General features: G+C 39.4%; 1 protein-coding gene across 2 annotated transcripts in view; it reads left to right on the top strand.

Annotated features, from left to right (window-relative positions):
- Window positions 1–15,998, top strand: part of entpd1.S (ectonucleoside triphosphate diphosphohydrolase 1 S homeolog) — a 70,664-nt gene that overhangs the window by 19,036 nt on the left and 35,630 nt on the right. Inside the window, exon 1 of one of the 2 annotated variants that reach the window (XM_041571023.1) lies at window positions 5,822–5,989. The exons of the other annotated variant lie outside the window; for it this stretch is intronic. Coding sequence (XP_041426957.1) covers window positions 5,977–5,989 — 13 coding nt within the window. The 5' untranslated portion in view covers window positions 5,822–5,976. Of the gene's footprint in view, window positions 1–5,821; window positions 5,990–15,998 lie in introns of those variants that run through there. 2 annotated transcript variants of the gene reach the window in all.

Raw genomic sequence — 15,998 nt, forward strand, 5'->3', positions numbered from 1 at the left:
TATTTTATTACAGGGAAAAAAGGAAGTATTTTTTTTTTTTTTTTAAATTGGATTATTTGGATAATACTGAGTCTATAGATGACATCCTTCCTGTAATTCAAAACTCCGGTGTTTTCTTCCTTTTTTTGAGTGTGGTCACATGATAAGTCCTGCAACAGAGGAGCTAACACTAGACACATAAATAACAGGCACTTACTGTATTTTCCTCCTAGACAGGACATTCGTAAATCTTATGGGTTACAAAGTGTCTTTTCTAAAGGAAAAAGGGTACAGGTATGGGATCTGTTGTTCTGGATTACAGGACTCAATATTATCCAAATAATCCATTTACTGTGCCAAATGCAAACTGCTCCATTCCCTGACTTCCTGGAGGAAACAGATGAAGTGGGCAGAATACATACTGAGAAATTAGCTCCCCTTTTATTGGGTCCCAAATAAATGGACTCATGGGCTGAAAATAAGAATATAATTTTTCTAGTTTGAGGCCACTAAAATGCACTGCGTCTCTTGTTTCTGATGTATTGCACATTTGCCCTATTTACTGACCCTTAGTGACGTTCTGTAGGTGACTATAGTTCAGTGATGAACTGAAAAAAATAAATCACCTTGAAGTTGACCAGTTGCTAAAAATGATATATAGTCATTGCTTAGCCACGAATAATGTATATTTCAATGATGCTCATTTCCGGGCCTCACCTTTTTATGGTCATGGAAGACCTCAGGGATTTAAAGTATTCTAATATTTTACCATAGCCAGCATATTATTCACTATGTAAAAGAGCCGTAAATATCTCATAAATTATATTCCTATAAGCAATGCACCGTGATGTCATCAGATATAAATAGTTCTTTGTGATGCAATTTGCATTACTGGAACGTGTGCATCATAAAAAAATAATGTGACCCCGTATAGGCAAGGCTTGACATGATTGCTATAACTGACCCACATTTACAACACAGTTATGGGGAACTCTTAAAGGGGAATTTCAGAAGCACAAAAACTTGCATGCCATCAACGACCGAATATCTTAAAAGTGTGTGCTCAACTGAAAATGATATGTAATGCTTGTTGCGTGACTCTTCACAAAACATGTTTCTTTCTGTGCTGTGTTTTCAGCTTCCATGGGCACCAATGGAGCAAAGCAGGCTAGGAGAAGAGTCCCACGGGATGTCACTGCTTGAGCAGCTAATTGTGTGACAGTTTTACCTGCACGCAAAAAGGCTCAATAGTCACCAAAGACATTTTTAATTAGGGTTAGGAATCTCCTCCACTTTCCACTGGTTTTTTTTTTGCCTACTAAAAGTCAATGTAATTCTAAGCCACTTGTCAAAATTCCAATTCTATATTTTCTGTGCTTCTAACATTATGGGGCAGAGTCATCAAAGGTCAAGGTTCGAAGTTAAAAAAAACTTCGAACTTCGAATTCAAAAAGACCAACCGAATGGTGTTCGAAGTTTTTTGGGGTCGAAGTGGGCCTACTTCGAATCGCACAATTCAAAGAAGCGCTACTTCGATTCAAAGTTTTTTTAACTTCAACCTTCGATCTCCCAAACTCTCCCAATTGCCTCCATACAGGTTCTAGGAGTTCCCCCATAGGCTAAAACAGCACTTCTGCAGCTTTTAGGTGGCTGAAAGCAGTATTTGTCTGTCTGTAGTCTCTTCACTTTTGGTTCTCCACTCCTGATTAACAGACTTAGAGGTCCTCTAACTCCTGCTAAATAGTTAATATGGGTTGACAAAAGACCGAAGTCCATCATGTCCAACCCCTTATAATGAACCCCCTGTGCATGTATGTATGTGGGGGATTAAGTTTAGCTTTCATTGGTGTTCCAATTCATGCCACAGGTGTTAAGTTGAGTTGAGGTCAGGGTTCTGTGCCAGTCAAATTCTCCGTCTCACATCTAATATCCTTCCATAAACTGTTGCCACAAAGTAGGAAGCTTGGTATTGCCAAACATGTAATTGTATGGTGGAACAGCACCTGTGTTATATTAAATCCAATGCACTTGTCACTGTATTTTTTTTCTGTGAGAATCCTGTGTTTAATATGAATTGTCAGGTTCCTGAGCTATTGATTCATTTGGGGGAATGTAATAAAAGTCGCAAAGAGCAAAACAATTATCACAAATAAGAATGAAAAGTCTAATTTCGCAATGTAATACTCTTCCTTAAACTGTTATTACATTGTGAATTTTAATTGCGCATTGCCCACTTTTAAGAAGTGCTTGAAGGTGTCGTAATCTTTTGGAGCAAACTGGCGCTAACTATAAGATTCTCAAACCTTCTTCCACTGTCGGAAGTGGTCACTAAACAGTTTCCGGGTTTGCAAAAGCTATATTAAATTCGCACAAAGGCAGATTTTTTTGCACAGAGGCATAACTTTTCGCATTGCGAATATTTTTTCCGTTACCGACTTTTATTACATTCCCCCAATTGTCTTTTACATCATCAGATGACGGCTTCTGACTTGACAGTAAGAGGGGAATACCCTCATATATATATATATATATATATTTTAAGTAACACCATTTTGCACTAAGCGCATAGACGCTTGTTAAAAGTATTCTGCACAGAGTATGATGCACGTAAGAGATGGGAATAAGCCTACACGAATACAATTGAACAGGCCAATACCATGAGAGGGGTGGTCTGACACATTATCCATAATTGGGGTCACTATGCACATTGAATGATGACATCAGGGGTGGTTTTTGGCGCCAATGGGGCCTTTTAAATGGGGGATTTTGTTTGTATGATTTCACTTCCTGATGACGGCTTAAGTGATTAGCCGAAACGTCGAAATAAAACACCAGTTTGGTTTGCACCAATAAGAAGACCTGTGAGTGCGGTGATCAATTTTGACCAGCACCAAGGCAGTACTTTGGACGTGAGTGCATCAGTTTGGGACTTAATATATATATATATATATATATATATATATATATATATATATATATATATATATATATATATATATATATATATATATATATATATATATATATATATATATATATATATATATATATATATATAAAGATAGACCCAAATGTTGGCCGGTTCCATTTTTAATCTATTTAATAAACATGAAGTTTTAACTGAAAAATCCTGGTGTGCACCTTTTTCCATCGAATAAGGATAATGAAGCTTTTTTAAGGTAGCACCCTTACAGGATCTTTACCCAAACAGCACTGGCACCCAAAATATTTTTGTAGCTGATGCTATGTTCCTATTCAGCAGATTTAGGTGAACTTCTACATCAGTTTAGCTGCAAGAGATAGAAACCTCCATAATGGTAAAGGTGCCCCCCCTCAAAAACATTTTTTGCATAATGAATAAAAAAAATATTTCAAAGCAATTCCAACTGATTTAAATATGTCAATGCTTTAAAGGTTATTTGTAAATGTAATTGCAATCGAAAGCAGGGTTTGCTTATTCCTGGGCCCTGAGTGCAGAGAATGTAAACAGCTAGACAAACATTGCCTTTCATTAGCATTTACATTTGCAAATAGCTTTTTAAACCATTGACATTTTCTAAGTAATGTATATTTGCAAATAGCTTTAAAACCACTGCTTTTCCTAAGACAAGAATAGAGAATATGCTGCAGAGACTAATTTACATTGTTAAAGGGGTTGTTCACCTTCCAAACACTTTTTTCAGTTAAGATGTTATTGTTCAAGAAAACTAAAGGCTTTTTTCAGTTGAATTCCTTTTATTTATTTTATTTTTGTACAGTTTTTCCAAAATTTTAAGTTTAAAGTTTAATGTTCCTGTCTCTTTGCTGCATTAGTTGATACATTTCTCAGCAGTATAGAATATTTGCAACTATTGTATCAATTCTAACAGCTGTCTTTAATGAAACTCTCTACTCAGCCATGGCAAAGACAACAAATGTATCAATTTAGGGGCAAATTTATCAAGGGTCGAATTTTGAAGTAAAAAATACTTTGAAATTCGACCATCGCATTAAAATAATTCAAATATTCGAAGTCAAAGTCGTAGTATTCGATGGTCGAAGTATCCAAAAAATTACTTTGAATTTAGAATTTTTTTACTTCGACCCTTGATAAATCTGCCCCTAAATGTATCAATTTAGAACAGATACAGAGTCGGTGACCCCAAGCCGTTTCAGAAAGACATAAGAAGGAGAAACGTTACACTTCAATATTTGAAAAAGAGGCGCAAATAGAAAATATGAAGTAATGGAAAAAAAGCTGACACCCGTTGAACTGAATAAAGTGTTGGAGGGTGAACAATCCCGTTAAAAAATCTGCCTGAAAGAAGTGAAATATGATTTATGACATTGTTTTCCATGTTTAGCAGTGATTTAGCTACAAATACTGTATAAAGGAAAAGTCTCCTTTATTATCATTTTTGCACCAGAGGAAGGACCCATGTGGTCTAAAACATTTAGTGTTATGTGCCTCATATAGACCGTATTGCACCGCAGAGCTCTCCGGTGGTTTTCTTATGTCTATATAGATTCTGTTGTGCACTAACCCCTGACTGTTAAATGGGGGGATCCCTTGCAAAGGCTTGAGCTTGCCCTTGCACAGTATACTAAAATTGGAGTCCCAAGCATAAACAAGAGATCCATGGCATCCGAGAAAGATGGTAAAACTCAGGAAGATCCCCAGATCAGTGTTCCTTTTTTAAATAAAATGCACTTTCCCTGAGGATCTTCCTAAGGAAGTCATCTTTCTTCTACTTCTATGGATCCCCTGCACAGGCTTGAGCTTGCACGTGTGGTGTATAGTAAGAATTTTTGAGGACAAAACTTGGAGATTTAATTAGCCTTTTCTTGTCCCTTAAATCTAACTAGTATTTAACCGCAGGCACAAGACTTCATTCCCCAAAACACTATCATTCTAAACAAAGACAAGAGCTTTGACGGGTTTGCTACTCACGATCCATGACTCACCCTCTCAAAATGCACAATTAAATAAATAAGTATATATATCTGCATTTGTATTCCAGTTCCTAGCCATTATTTTCCTTTCTTAACTGATGTTGACCATTGCAGAACAGAATGAATTGTGCAAAGAGCACTGTAATTATTTTAATCAGCATGTTCTGAAACAGATATTAACTCTACTGGGAATGTATCACAGTGAGGCCTTTCAGCGTCCGTCATTCTGTCAATATAATTTAGTAGATTTAAAGGGATTAACTGTTATTTATGCATCCGTCAGAGCAAGGCGGAGCAGCAAGCAACATGTTGCTCACCAACCCCTTGGATGTTGCTCCCAACATTTAAGCATGTGCTTATTTTTGAATTAATGGCTGGAGGCAAGTTTTAAAAACAAGTGCATAAAACCATATGTACTGCCAAACAGAGCCTCTTGTAGTCAGACAGTTCACATCGCGGCTACCAATTAGCCAATCACAGCCCTTGTTTGTTACCCCATGTAACATTTTTCATACTTGCATTGCTCTCCAACTATTTTTATACTTGAATGTTGCTCACATGTAAAAAAAAGTTTGGGGAACCCGAGTATGTTATGATTGGCACTTCGTACAGTAAATTAGTTTTCTCAGAAAGTAACTCATCACCACTAAACACATGACATAACACTACTATGACATAAACCTGGCAGCAACCAGGTCCAGATGGTAGTTGCCAAAAATTCCATTCCTTGGAATTTTAGCTGACAAACAATTTCAGTGATTCACATGAGAATAATTTAATTTCCAATTTGCATGTACTTCCTCTCATATAGTGTACTTTATCATCAGCCCAACAGCCAATTTTACATACGTAAATCATCCACAACATTTTGGAAGAGAATTCATAACCATTGCTGTTCCATTAAGGCTGTGCTTGAGTCTGGCTCAGGAGGTTTACCTGCAACACGCAGTTGAAATGTTCTCTGCCAATACTGAAATATATGATTATTGACTGTTCCTTAGATAAGCATGTTCCTGATATTCGTCAGGAAATAGGGACATGGTACCCCTTTAAGAAAAAGACCCAATGGATACACACGGTAAGTATGAGTAAATTAGATGGTTTATCTGTTATGATTTATATCATATGTGTAATATATGTGTTTATTAGGGATCAATCTAGTGTGCTCTCTGAGGGGGTTTTTTAGGTCTGGTATTTCAATGTCTGTTCCCTTACTTCCGCTTTTTGTTTCTTTTTTACATTTCATCCGTTTACTTGACTTTAGTTGTACATAATATTCAGTATGATCCCGTTATGCTTATTGCTGTACTAATATCAGAACTGGAGCATGAAAATGGAGCAAACTAAAATACTTTTTCGGATACAGCATTTAAAAGAGCAAAATAATCAGCGACAAAAAGTTTGCTGTGTGTTTATCATGTGAAGTTTGTGATTTGAACCTGAAACAGTATTAGTGCAGACTATTGATTATACTATGTACATTCCATATATTTTGGCTATGGAAAGGAGTGATTCCAAAAATGGGGAGCCACTTAGATCAGGATTTCTTTACATTTTTTGTAATGGTACCCCAATTTATTCTGTGATATTACCTTGGGACTAGTGATGGTCGAAAAAATTTGAGAAACGCTTTGAAGTTAATAGGGTTCAAAATAATTTTGAGGCGCATCAATTATGACCGCGAGCGACATTTTTTTTAGGCGCATCCAATTTGGTCCAAAAGCATTAAAGTCCACGGGCGTCCGAATAATTTTGATGCGTGACAAGTTTGATTTACGCAAATCTGTCGAATTTTGCGTCCGTGAATTGTCGCCACAGTTTCAGGAATGAATTTATTCGCCCATCACTACTTGGGATCCAAGATTCAATGTTGAATTATCTATTTCTCTTTAATTACTATTGTCTATTGCAGAAAAAAATCTCACTATATTAAAGGGGATTGTGGGGGCTTAACAGGAACACAATTATGTTATTAACATAAGTGACAACTTCTGTTTGTTTTAAGTTATTGCTCATTATTGATACCGTTGCCATTTTTCAAGACAAATGTATGTAGCAAGCGTTCTGGATATATGCATGGCTAAACCTAATGGGATAAGCCGCATACTTTCCACAGATATTGTTGAATATGTTTTTAAAAATAATTATATTTTTAGTATCAGAATCAATGTTTATGTAAAGGAACAGAAAGGCATCAGTCAAATATCCTTAAATCAGTCACAAATAGCAAAAGTAAGGTTTCCTTTGGGTTGGAAAGTATGGCTTAGAGCAGGTATTGGAGAATTAGCAGATGAAGCCCTACTCTTTTTCTTTATTGACATCCCAGCAACTTCCTAGGACATTGCTACCCACCATATTAATCAAGTCCAGTTACCCACCATAGTGAAAGCCAATTTTTAAATTCTACATAATTCATGCATAGAAGAGCATGAGCCACTGTGCAAGAGAGAAGTCTCCAATCACTACCCAACTCAGATCCACCCTTTCCATCAGATGCAAATCCGCTCACAATCAAACTCGTAGACCTTTAGTTTAAAATCTTTCTTTATTGACTTTTAACAGGAGATCAAAACAGTGTACTTTCTCATATCACATGTACATTCTCATACATTTTCTGGCATACCATGTGGGGGGGGGGGTTTAGTATAGGAGAGGTATAAGGGGAAAGGATAGAAGGAAGAAAGAAGGCACTTCAGTTATGACCTATTGCTACGTTTAGCTCTATGTTGTCCCATTTCAATTTATTTGTGTTACACTGGTATGTCCTCCATGTAGTGGAAGCATTTGTCTGCATATTTCCAGCACTTTTGCCTGAATCCACACCTTCCATAAGGCTGCATTTCTAGTTCTCCCTTTGGTGACACTATCCAGCTGTTCTTCCATTAACATGTGTTGTGTTTCTTTAAGTACTTGCATCATTGTAGGCTTGTAGACCTAGATTGTAAGAACTTGCACTTAGAGTCCTCTGATCCTATTAGGTGCTCTGTAACCCCTGTTTGTTAAATTGTTGTTTGTTATAAAATAATGTAAAATGCTGTGTATCTTGGTGGCGCTATATAAATGATGATGTTGATGATGATTATGAATACAGTATTTATGTGGCTCAAGAGCATTGCAGTAACCATGATATATTCTCCCTTAAAGGAAAACTATACCCCCCAAACAATGTAGGTCTCTATAAAAAGATATTGCATAAAACAGTTCATATGTAAAACCCTGCTTCATGTAAATAAACCATTTTCATAATAATATACTTTATGAACTATCTGTTGCTTAAGTGTTCATTTTGGGGGTATAGTTTTCCTTTAAGCCTGCCGAGTAGTCATTGAGCTGAACTTTTAAGTCTGGAAACATTTTTTTCTATTTTACAAGATCCTCTTTTGTGTGGGAAACAGTCCTTCTCATAATTAACAACATTAAAAAATATTTACTGTTTTCAGCAATATGGAAACAAAAAGGCTTTTGTGAGTGTGATTAAGGCTTTGATGCCGTTGTTGTGTGAAGTCTTTTCTCGCACGCTTTATAAGGCGCCCAAAACAAAGTTTGTTCCTATGGATACAGATTGTAGACATCTGTAGGTTAAATGTCACCCATGCAAGAAGCAAAGCTGTGTCGGTAATTTACATACACAGTCCAAAAGATTTGTTTATTAATAACAGAGCCAGGTTTCTGCTAAGATGTTTTTAGGGTTTTGCAGTCTGTGGATAAAGTAATTCCACTGTGGATAAACAGTTTCCTAACTCTGGGCCTGCCCACCAGCAAGCCATATCTTCAGGGTGTTGTCCTCTCTCACAAGCAAATTCATAAGATGGAACAAGAGCCCATGGCATGTCTCCCGGCCCAGAACTTCGAAGTATTTACACTATGATACAAATGAATAATGCAGATTATCCTATTCGCCTATTCTAAATGCCTCTTATCTGTTGTTGTTCTGCTGATATCTGCAGGCGCGCAGCCGGACTGATTACATGTCCCTAAATTATTTTATTTTGGTACAGTTTGACAACAGTACTTCTTTCATAGAAAATAATAGACACCCTGCTTTAAAATAGGTCAGTATTAACAGTTAGAGGTTTCATGACCCCGACTGTCACTGTATCATACAGACCTCTCAAAGTCCCGTTTATAAGGAAATATTTTACAGGGTTATTTATGGGTGTTATTTAGTATGGATATATATATATATATATATATATATATATATATATATATATATATATATATATATATATATATATATATATATATATATATATTTAATCTATCGAATAGAAGCCGCACTCACAGCACTTATGAAAAACAACAAAAATTTTAATGAAAGCAACAGACTAACGTTTCGGCTGTGGCACCATTATTGGACAGATTGTGTTACATTATACCTGTGATCTGCACCCAGGCATCCAAGACTGCATTTTCGAGAGTGCCAATAATTATTTTATATATATATATATATATATATATATATATATATATATATATATATATATATATATATATATATATAAATAAAGTTCCAGCTGTGGTGCACTCCAGTCAAGCTTTCTCTTCATGCCTGGTTGCTGTCAAATATATTGTAGAATGTAGTTCCCCAAGATTGACGCACTCCAGGACTTCATAATGCAGTTTAGAAAAGAAAATTTATTGTCAACGTTTTGGTCCCTTTTTGGGCCTCTCTTAAGACATTGAGACAGGCCCAGAACGGGACCAAAACGTTGACAATAAATTTTCTTTTCTAAACTGCATTATGACGTCCTGGAGTGCGTCAATCTTGTGGAACTACTATATATATATATATATATATATATATATATATATATATATATATATATATATATATATATATATATATATATATATATATATATATATATATATATATATATATATATATATTGTAACGTCACTCGTCCAAACGGTGCCGTCTCGGGGGGTTTAGGTAGATTGCAGGGATCGGATTGGTCTCAGAAAACCACAGTTCACACTCAGCATTGAGTTTTAGGCTGACCGCAATCAGCTTTATTCACATATAACCGGCACACAGGAGCATATTGGAAAACAAAACATAAAAAGAAATCCTAGCCTGTCCGGCTCTAACTAACATACAGTCGCTCCCTCTCTATACAATAGAGAGGATCTAGCATCCAACTCTACAAAAAACAGTTGTTTGTTTGGTTACTCACTGTGTCCGGCTCTCCCCTTACTGCATGCAGGCAGTTCCCCAGGAAGAGAGAGAGAGAGAGTAACTTTGAGACACACTGTTTAAAGGGGTTTCCCCTGAAGTCTAACGAGGCCACTAATTAGCCAGGCTTCACCAAAACCTGGATAGCCTGGTGAATGGAAGTCCCACCCGCTCACTTCCATTCACTCCAGGGCCCTTTTTACCGGCTTTTCCAAAAGCCAAATGCAGTGAAAGAACACTCTTTCACTGCTGACATACTTTCCCTGGAGCTTAGTATATATAAGAGAGAAATCTGGGAGAAATATAAACACCTTCCACCTCTAATCCAGCATTTCTCTCACACACCCTCCCCCTCTGTTTCGACGTAGGGGTCGGAACACAATTAGCCTCAAGACAGTGTACCCGGGATAAGGCATCTGCATTTCCCAGCTGGGACCCCGGTCTATGCTCCACTGTGAACTTGTAGTTCTGAAGGGCCAGGAACCATCTTGTCACCCTTCTATTCTTTTCACGATTTTCACACATCCATTTAAGGGGGGCGTGGTCAGTAATTAATGTAAACTGGCGGCCTAACAGATAGTATCTAAGCTCCTCCAGAGCCCACTTCACTGCTAAGCATTCCTTCTCTACTGTAGCATAGTTTCTCTCATGGATGTTCAACTTTTTACTCAGGAAAACTATAGGATGCTCTGCACCTTCTCTGATTTGGGATAGTACTGCTCCGACCCCCACATCGGATGCATCAGTCTGTACAATAAATGTCTGTGTGAAGTCTGGGGTTATCAGTACTGGTTGGCTACATAAGGCTTTTTTCAGGGTCTGAAAGGCCTGCTCTGCCTCAGAGTTCCACTTGATCATTATGGACTTGGTCCCTTTTGTAAGGTCAGTCAGAGGGACAGCTATAGTAGCAAAGTTAGCTATGAACCGTCTATAGTAACCAGTGATCCCCAAAAAAGCTCGAACCTGTTTTTTTGTGACTGGCCTAGGCCATTCTTGAATGGCCTGCACCTTGTTAAGCTGAGGCTTAACTAGCCCTCTACCAATGTTATACCCCAAATACTTGGCTTCTTCCAGGCCTATGCTACATTTTTTTGGGTTAGCCGTCAAACCGGCCATTCGTATGGAATCAAGCACGGCCTGTACCCTAGGTAGATGGGATTGCCAATCCGAGCTATGGATAACGACGTCATCAAGGTACGCTGCTGCGTAGTGCCTATGGGGCCTTAAGATTTGGTCCATGGTACGTTGGAAGGTTGCCGGGGCTCCATGTAACCCAAACGGCAACACTACATACTGGAACAGACCTTCAGGAGTACTAAAAGCAGTTTTCTCTTTGGCTTGATCCGTCAGGGGAATCTGCCAATAGCCCTTGGTCAAATCTAAGGTTGTCAGGTATCTAGCCGTCCCTAATCTCTCAATTAACTCGTCCACACGAGGCATAGGGTAGGCATCAAATTTGGAGACCGTATTTAATTTTCGAAAGTCGTTACAGAAGCGCCAGCTCCCATCCGGTTTAGGTATTAAAACAATGGGACTGGACCACTCGCTATGCGACTCCTCAATGACTCCCAACTCTAACATCTTTTTAACTTCCTGAGATATGGCTTCTCGTCTAGCTTCAGGCACCCTATAAGGTTTTACGTTAACCTTTACCCCAGGTTCAGTTATGATGTCATGCTTTACCAAAGAGGTTTGTCCAGGTTTCTCAGAAAAAACATCCCTATTCTGGGTTACAAAGGTCTGTACTTCTTTCCTCTGAGTGTCTGACAAGGAGTCTGATACGTTAACCTCTGGCACTAAGGGTTCTGCCCTTAGAGATGAAGTAGGTTTGGTGAACAATGACATTCTTTCTTTCCAGGGTTTTATAAGATTGACATGGTAAATTTGCTCGGGTTTTCTTTTACCTGGTTGGCGAACCTTATAATTTACTTCACCAATCTTTTCAAGGATCTCAAAGGGTCCTTGCCACTTTGCCAAAAATTTGCTTTCTACCGTGGGTATTAACACAAGTACACGATCACCAGGGGAAAAATTGCGTACTCTGGCACCCCTATTATACACCCTCTGTTGAGCTTCTTGCGCCTGCTCCATGTGCTCTCTTACTATGGGCATCACCCCGGTGATCCTGTCCTGCATTTGGCATACATGCTCAATGACACTTTTAAAGGGGGTGGGTTGTCCCTCCCAAGTCTCCTTTGCTATGTCCAACAAGCCCCTAGGGTGCCTACCATATAGCAACTCAAACGGTGAGTATCCCGTAGAGGATTGAGGGACCTCCCTTATGGCAAACATCAAATAGGGTAACAGGTAATCCCAATTTTTCCCATCCTTGTCTACCACCTTCTTAAGCATATTTTTGAGCGTTTTATTGAACCTTTCCACTAATCCATCAGTCTGGGGGTGGTATACTGAAGTGCGAAGTTGGACTACTTTAAACAGCTTGCACAGATCCTTCATGACCCGGGACATAAACGGGGTGCCTTGGTCAGTGAGTATTTCCTTTGGGATTCCTACCCTGCTAAAGACATGTACCAACTCTCTAGCAATGGATTTAGAGGAGGTATTACGTAGAGGAATGGCCTCGGGGTATCGGGTAGCATAATCCATTATTACTAATATATGTTGGTGTCCCCGTGCAGACTTTACTATTGGGCCCACCAAATCCATGGCTATCCTCTCAAATGGTGTCTCTATCACAGGGAGAGGGACCAAAGGGCTCCGAAAATGCGGCTTAGGAGCCGAATACTGACAGTCTGGACAGGAACTACAGTATTGCTCGACTTCACCATGTATTCCTGGCCAGAAAAACCGTTGCAAAATTCGCTCTTTGGTCTTCTCTACACCTAAATGTCCGCCCATCACATGTTTATGTGCGAGGTCAAGTACCATACGCCGGTATGGTTTTGGGACAAGCAGCTGCTCTACCCGGTCATTTCCCTTTTCTACTACCTGATATAGTAGGTCATTTTGGAGGGCTAAGTAGGGACAAGAGGGTCTAGAGTCAGAATCTATAGATTTCCCATCTATCATTTTTACATTGGCCCTTGCTCTAGACAGTGTGGGATCCTTTAACTGCTCTGAAGCAAAATTATCCCTCCTAATCTCCAAGTCAGGCATGTCATTGTCTTCCTCCAACGGGTCTACCTCATCAGATTCCCCTGCTAATACAGAAAAGGGAAAATCTGTAGTAACCTCACCCTCCGGTACACCCTCAGACACTTTATTACCGGAATCAGGGCGGCTTCCCTTTGAGTAGGATTGGTCCATAACCTTGTCAGTTTCCCACAATTTCCAGAAATGTGGGAAGTTCCTCCCCAAAATTATGTCATGTGGTAAAGTGGGAACCAACCCTACGGGGTACCTTAATGTCCCGTAGGCAGTTTTGATTTCCACTTCAGCCATAGCATACTCGCGAGTATCCCCATGAATACATGTGACCCCTACCGTCTCAGGCCCATACTGAGGCGTTTCAATCAACAAAGATTTCATCAGGGTAACCTGGCTACCAGAATCTAATAATGCATTTACTAGCTTTCCTTCCACAACAACATCACACAGGTACTTATCCTTCCCTGTCTTTGGAAGGGCAGTACATAAAACCTGAGCATACATTGACATACGTCTCTTTGTTAAGGCAGTATCACACTGCATAGGCTCATCAGTTAGGCTGCAGTCGGCAGCAAAGTGTCCCAGCATATGGCACCGGTAACACCGCACCAAGTCTTTATTGGGTCCTCTGCGAGGAGGGGTCCCTCCTGGCACATTTTGGTAGTCTCTGGGTCTAGTGCCTGTAGATTCTCCACGTTGGAGCATGCTCTTCTCGGTCGTAGGTCCCTTTTTGCTGAGTTTGCTGGATATGCCAGGAAGTTTCCCTTTGGGAGCTAGGGTGTGCTCCACTTGTTGAAAACTGAGTAGCTCTTCGGCAGAAAGGTACCTCTCTACCATTTCCACAAGCTGGTCTGCAGTTGTTGGGTCTGCATGGCTTACCCATTTGCGCAAAGGTGAAGGCAGAGACCTAAGGTACCGGTCCATCACTATCCGCTCCACGATCTGTGGCCCTGTTAGGGTCTCTGGCTGCAACCACTTTTTAGTTAGATGAATTAGGTCATGCATCTGGGAGCGTGGAGGCTTTTCTGCCATAAACATCCACTGATGAACCCGCTGGGCACGGACCGAGAGGGTGACCCCCAGCCGGGCCAAAATCTCAGCTTTTAGTTTGTCATAATCTTTAGCGGCAACATGATCCAGATCAAAATAGGCTTTTTGTGGTTCCCCAGAGAGAAAGGGTGCCACCAGGCCTGCCCACTGCTCTTTAGGCCAGTCCTCTCGCTCTGCTGTCCTCTCAAATGTGGAAAGGTAAGCTTCAACATCATCACTTGTTGTCAGCTTTTGCAGATAGTAGCTAGCCCGTATAGCAGTTGGTTTAGCAGTTTCTGTAGGGGGTGCTGCAGCACTCCTTGCAGCTAGCTGCTGCACTACCTCTTTGAGGAGCTCCCGGTCTTGTCGCTGCTCCTCTCGGTTTGCGATCAGCTGTTGCTGCTGGACTCTGGTGGCCTCTTGCTGAGCAGCCGTAGCCTGTATCAGGGCCTTGAGAACGTCGTCCATAATGCCTTGCAGCAAAACACTTTATAATGCACAGCTGGAACTGGGTTTCTGGCCCTTTAAATCTTCAAAAAAAAAAAACCAAACAAAAAAAAAAATTTTTTTTTTTTTTTTAAATTGCCAAAGCCTCCTCCACCATATGTAACGTCACTCGTCCAAACGGTGCCGTCTCGGGGGGTTTAGGTAGATTGCAGGGATCGGATTGGTCTCAGAAAACCACAGTTCACACTCAGCATTGAGTTTTAGGCTGACCGCAATCAGCTTTATTCACATATAACCGGCACACAGGAGCATATTGGAAAACAAAACATAAAAAGAAATCCTAGCCTGTCCGGCTCTAACTAACATACAGTCGCTCCCTCTCTATACAATAGAGAGGATCTAGCATCCAACTCTACAAAAAACAGTTGTTTGTTTGGTTACTCACTGTGTCCGGCTCTCCCCTTACTGCATGCAGGCAGTTCCCCAGGAAGAGAGAGAGTGTAACTTTGAGACACACTGTTTAAAGGGGTTTCCCCTGAAGTCTAACGAGGCCACTAATTAGCCAGGCTTCACCAAAACCTGGATAGCCTGGTGAATGGAAGTCCCACCTGCTCACTTCCATTCACTCCTGGGCCCTTTTTACCGGCTTTTCCAAAAGCCAAATGCAGTGAAAGAACACTCTTTCACTGCTGACATACTTTCCCTGGAGCTTAGTATATATAAGAGAGAAATCTGGGAGAAATATAAACACCTTCCACCTCTAATCCAGCATTTCTCTCACAATATATATATATATATATATATATATATATATATATATATATATATATTTATATATATATATATATTTACTATATATATATATTTATATATATATATATTTATATATTATTTGTTTACATAATATAGATATAAGGAATAAATATATAAAGCATACTATATGTATATGTAAAGCAGCAACTTCTACGGTGGCTTAAATGTTAGAAAAAAAAGATGAACTGGGGAGGACCTCAAAATAAATATAAATATCTAGCCAATGAAGTATCCTAATAGTCTCTGATCGTAGGAATCAGATTAAATGTTATTCCATATATGTATGGAATTTCCGTTTTATAGCCCTCTATTACTTCTCCTTTGCCAATTACAATACCTGACTGTGACATCAGTGCTTCCTTTAGATCACTGTAATTATGTGCTTTCAGTAATTATCTCAACATGTGCTGGTATTCAATTGTCTGTTCTTTGGATGAACTTCAACACTCCATTTCAGGAGGAGTACGTTTGTTGTTTACCAGTGTTAGGTGTCTGACATAAGCATGAGGAC

Source organism: Xenopus laevis, chromosome 7S (assembly GCF_017654675.1).
Source record: "Xenopus laevis strain J_2021 chromosome 7S, Xenopus_laevis_v10.1, whole genome shotgun sequence".
NCBI lineage: Eukaryota > Metazoa > Chordata > Amphibia > Anura > Pipidae > Xenopus > Xenopus laevis.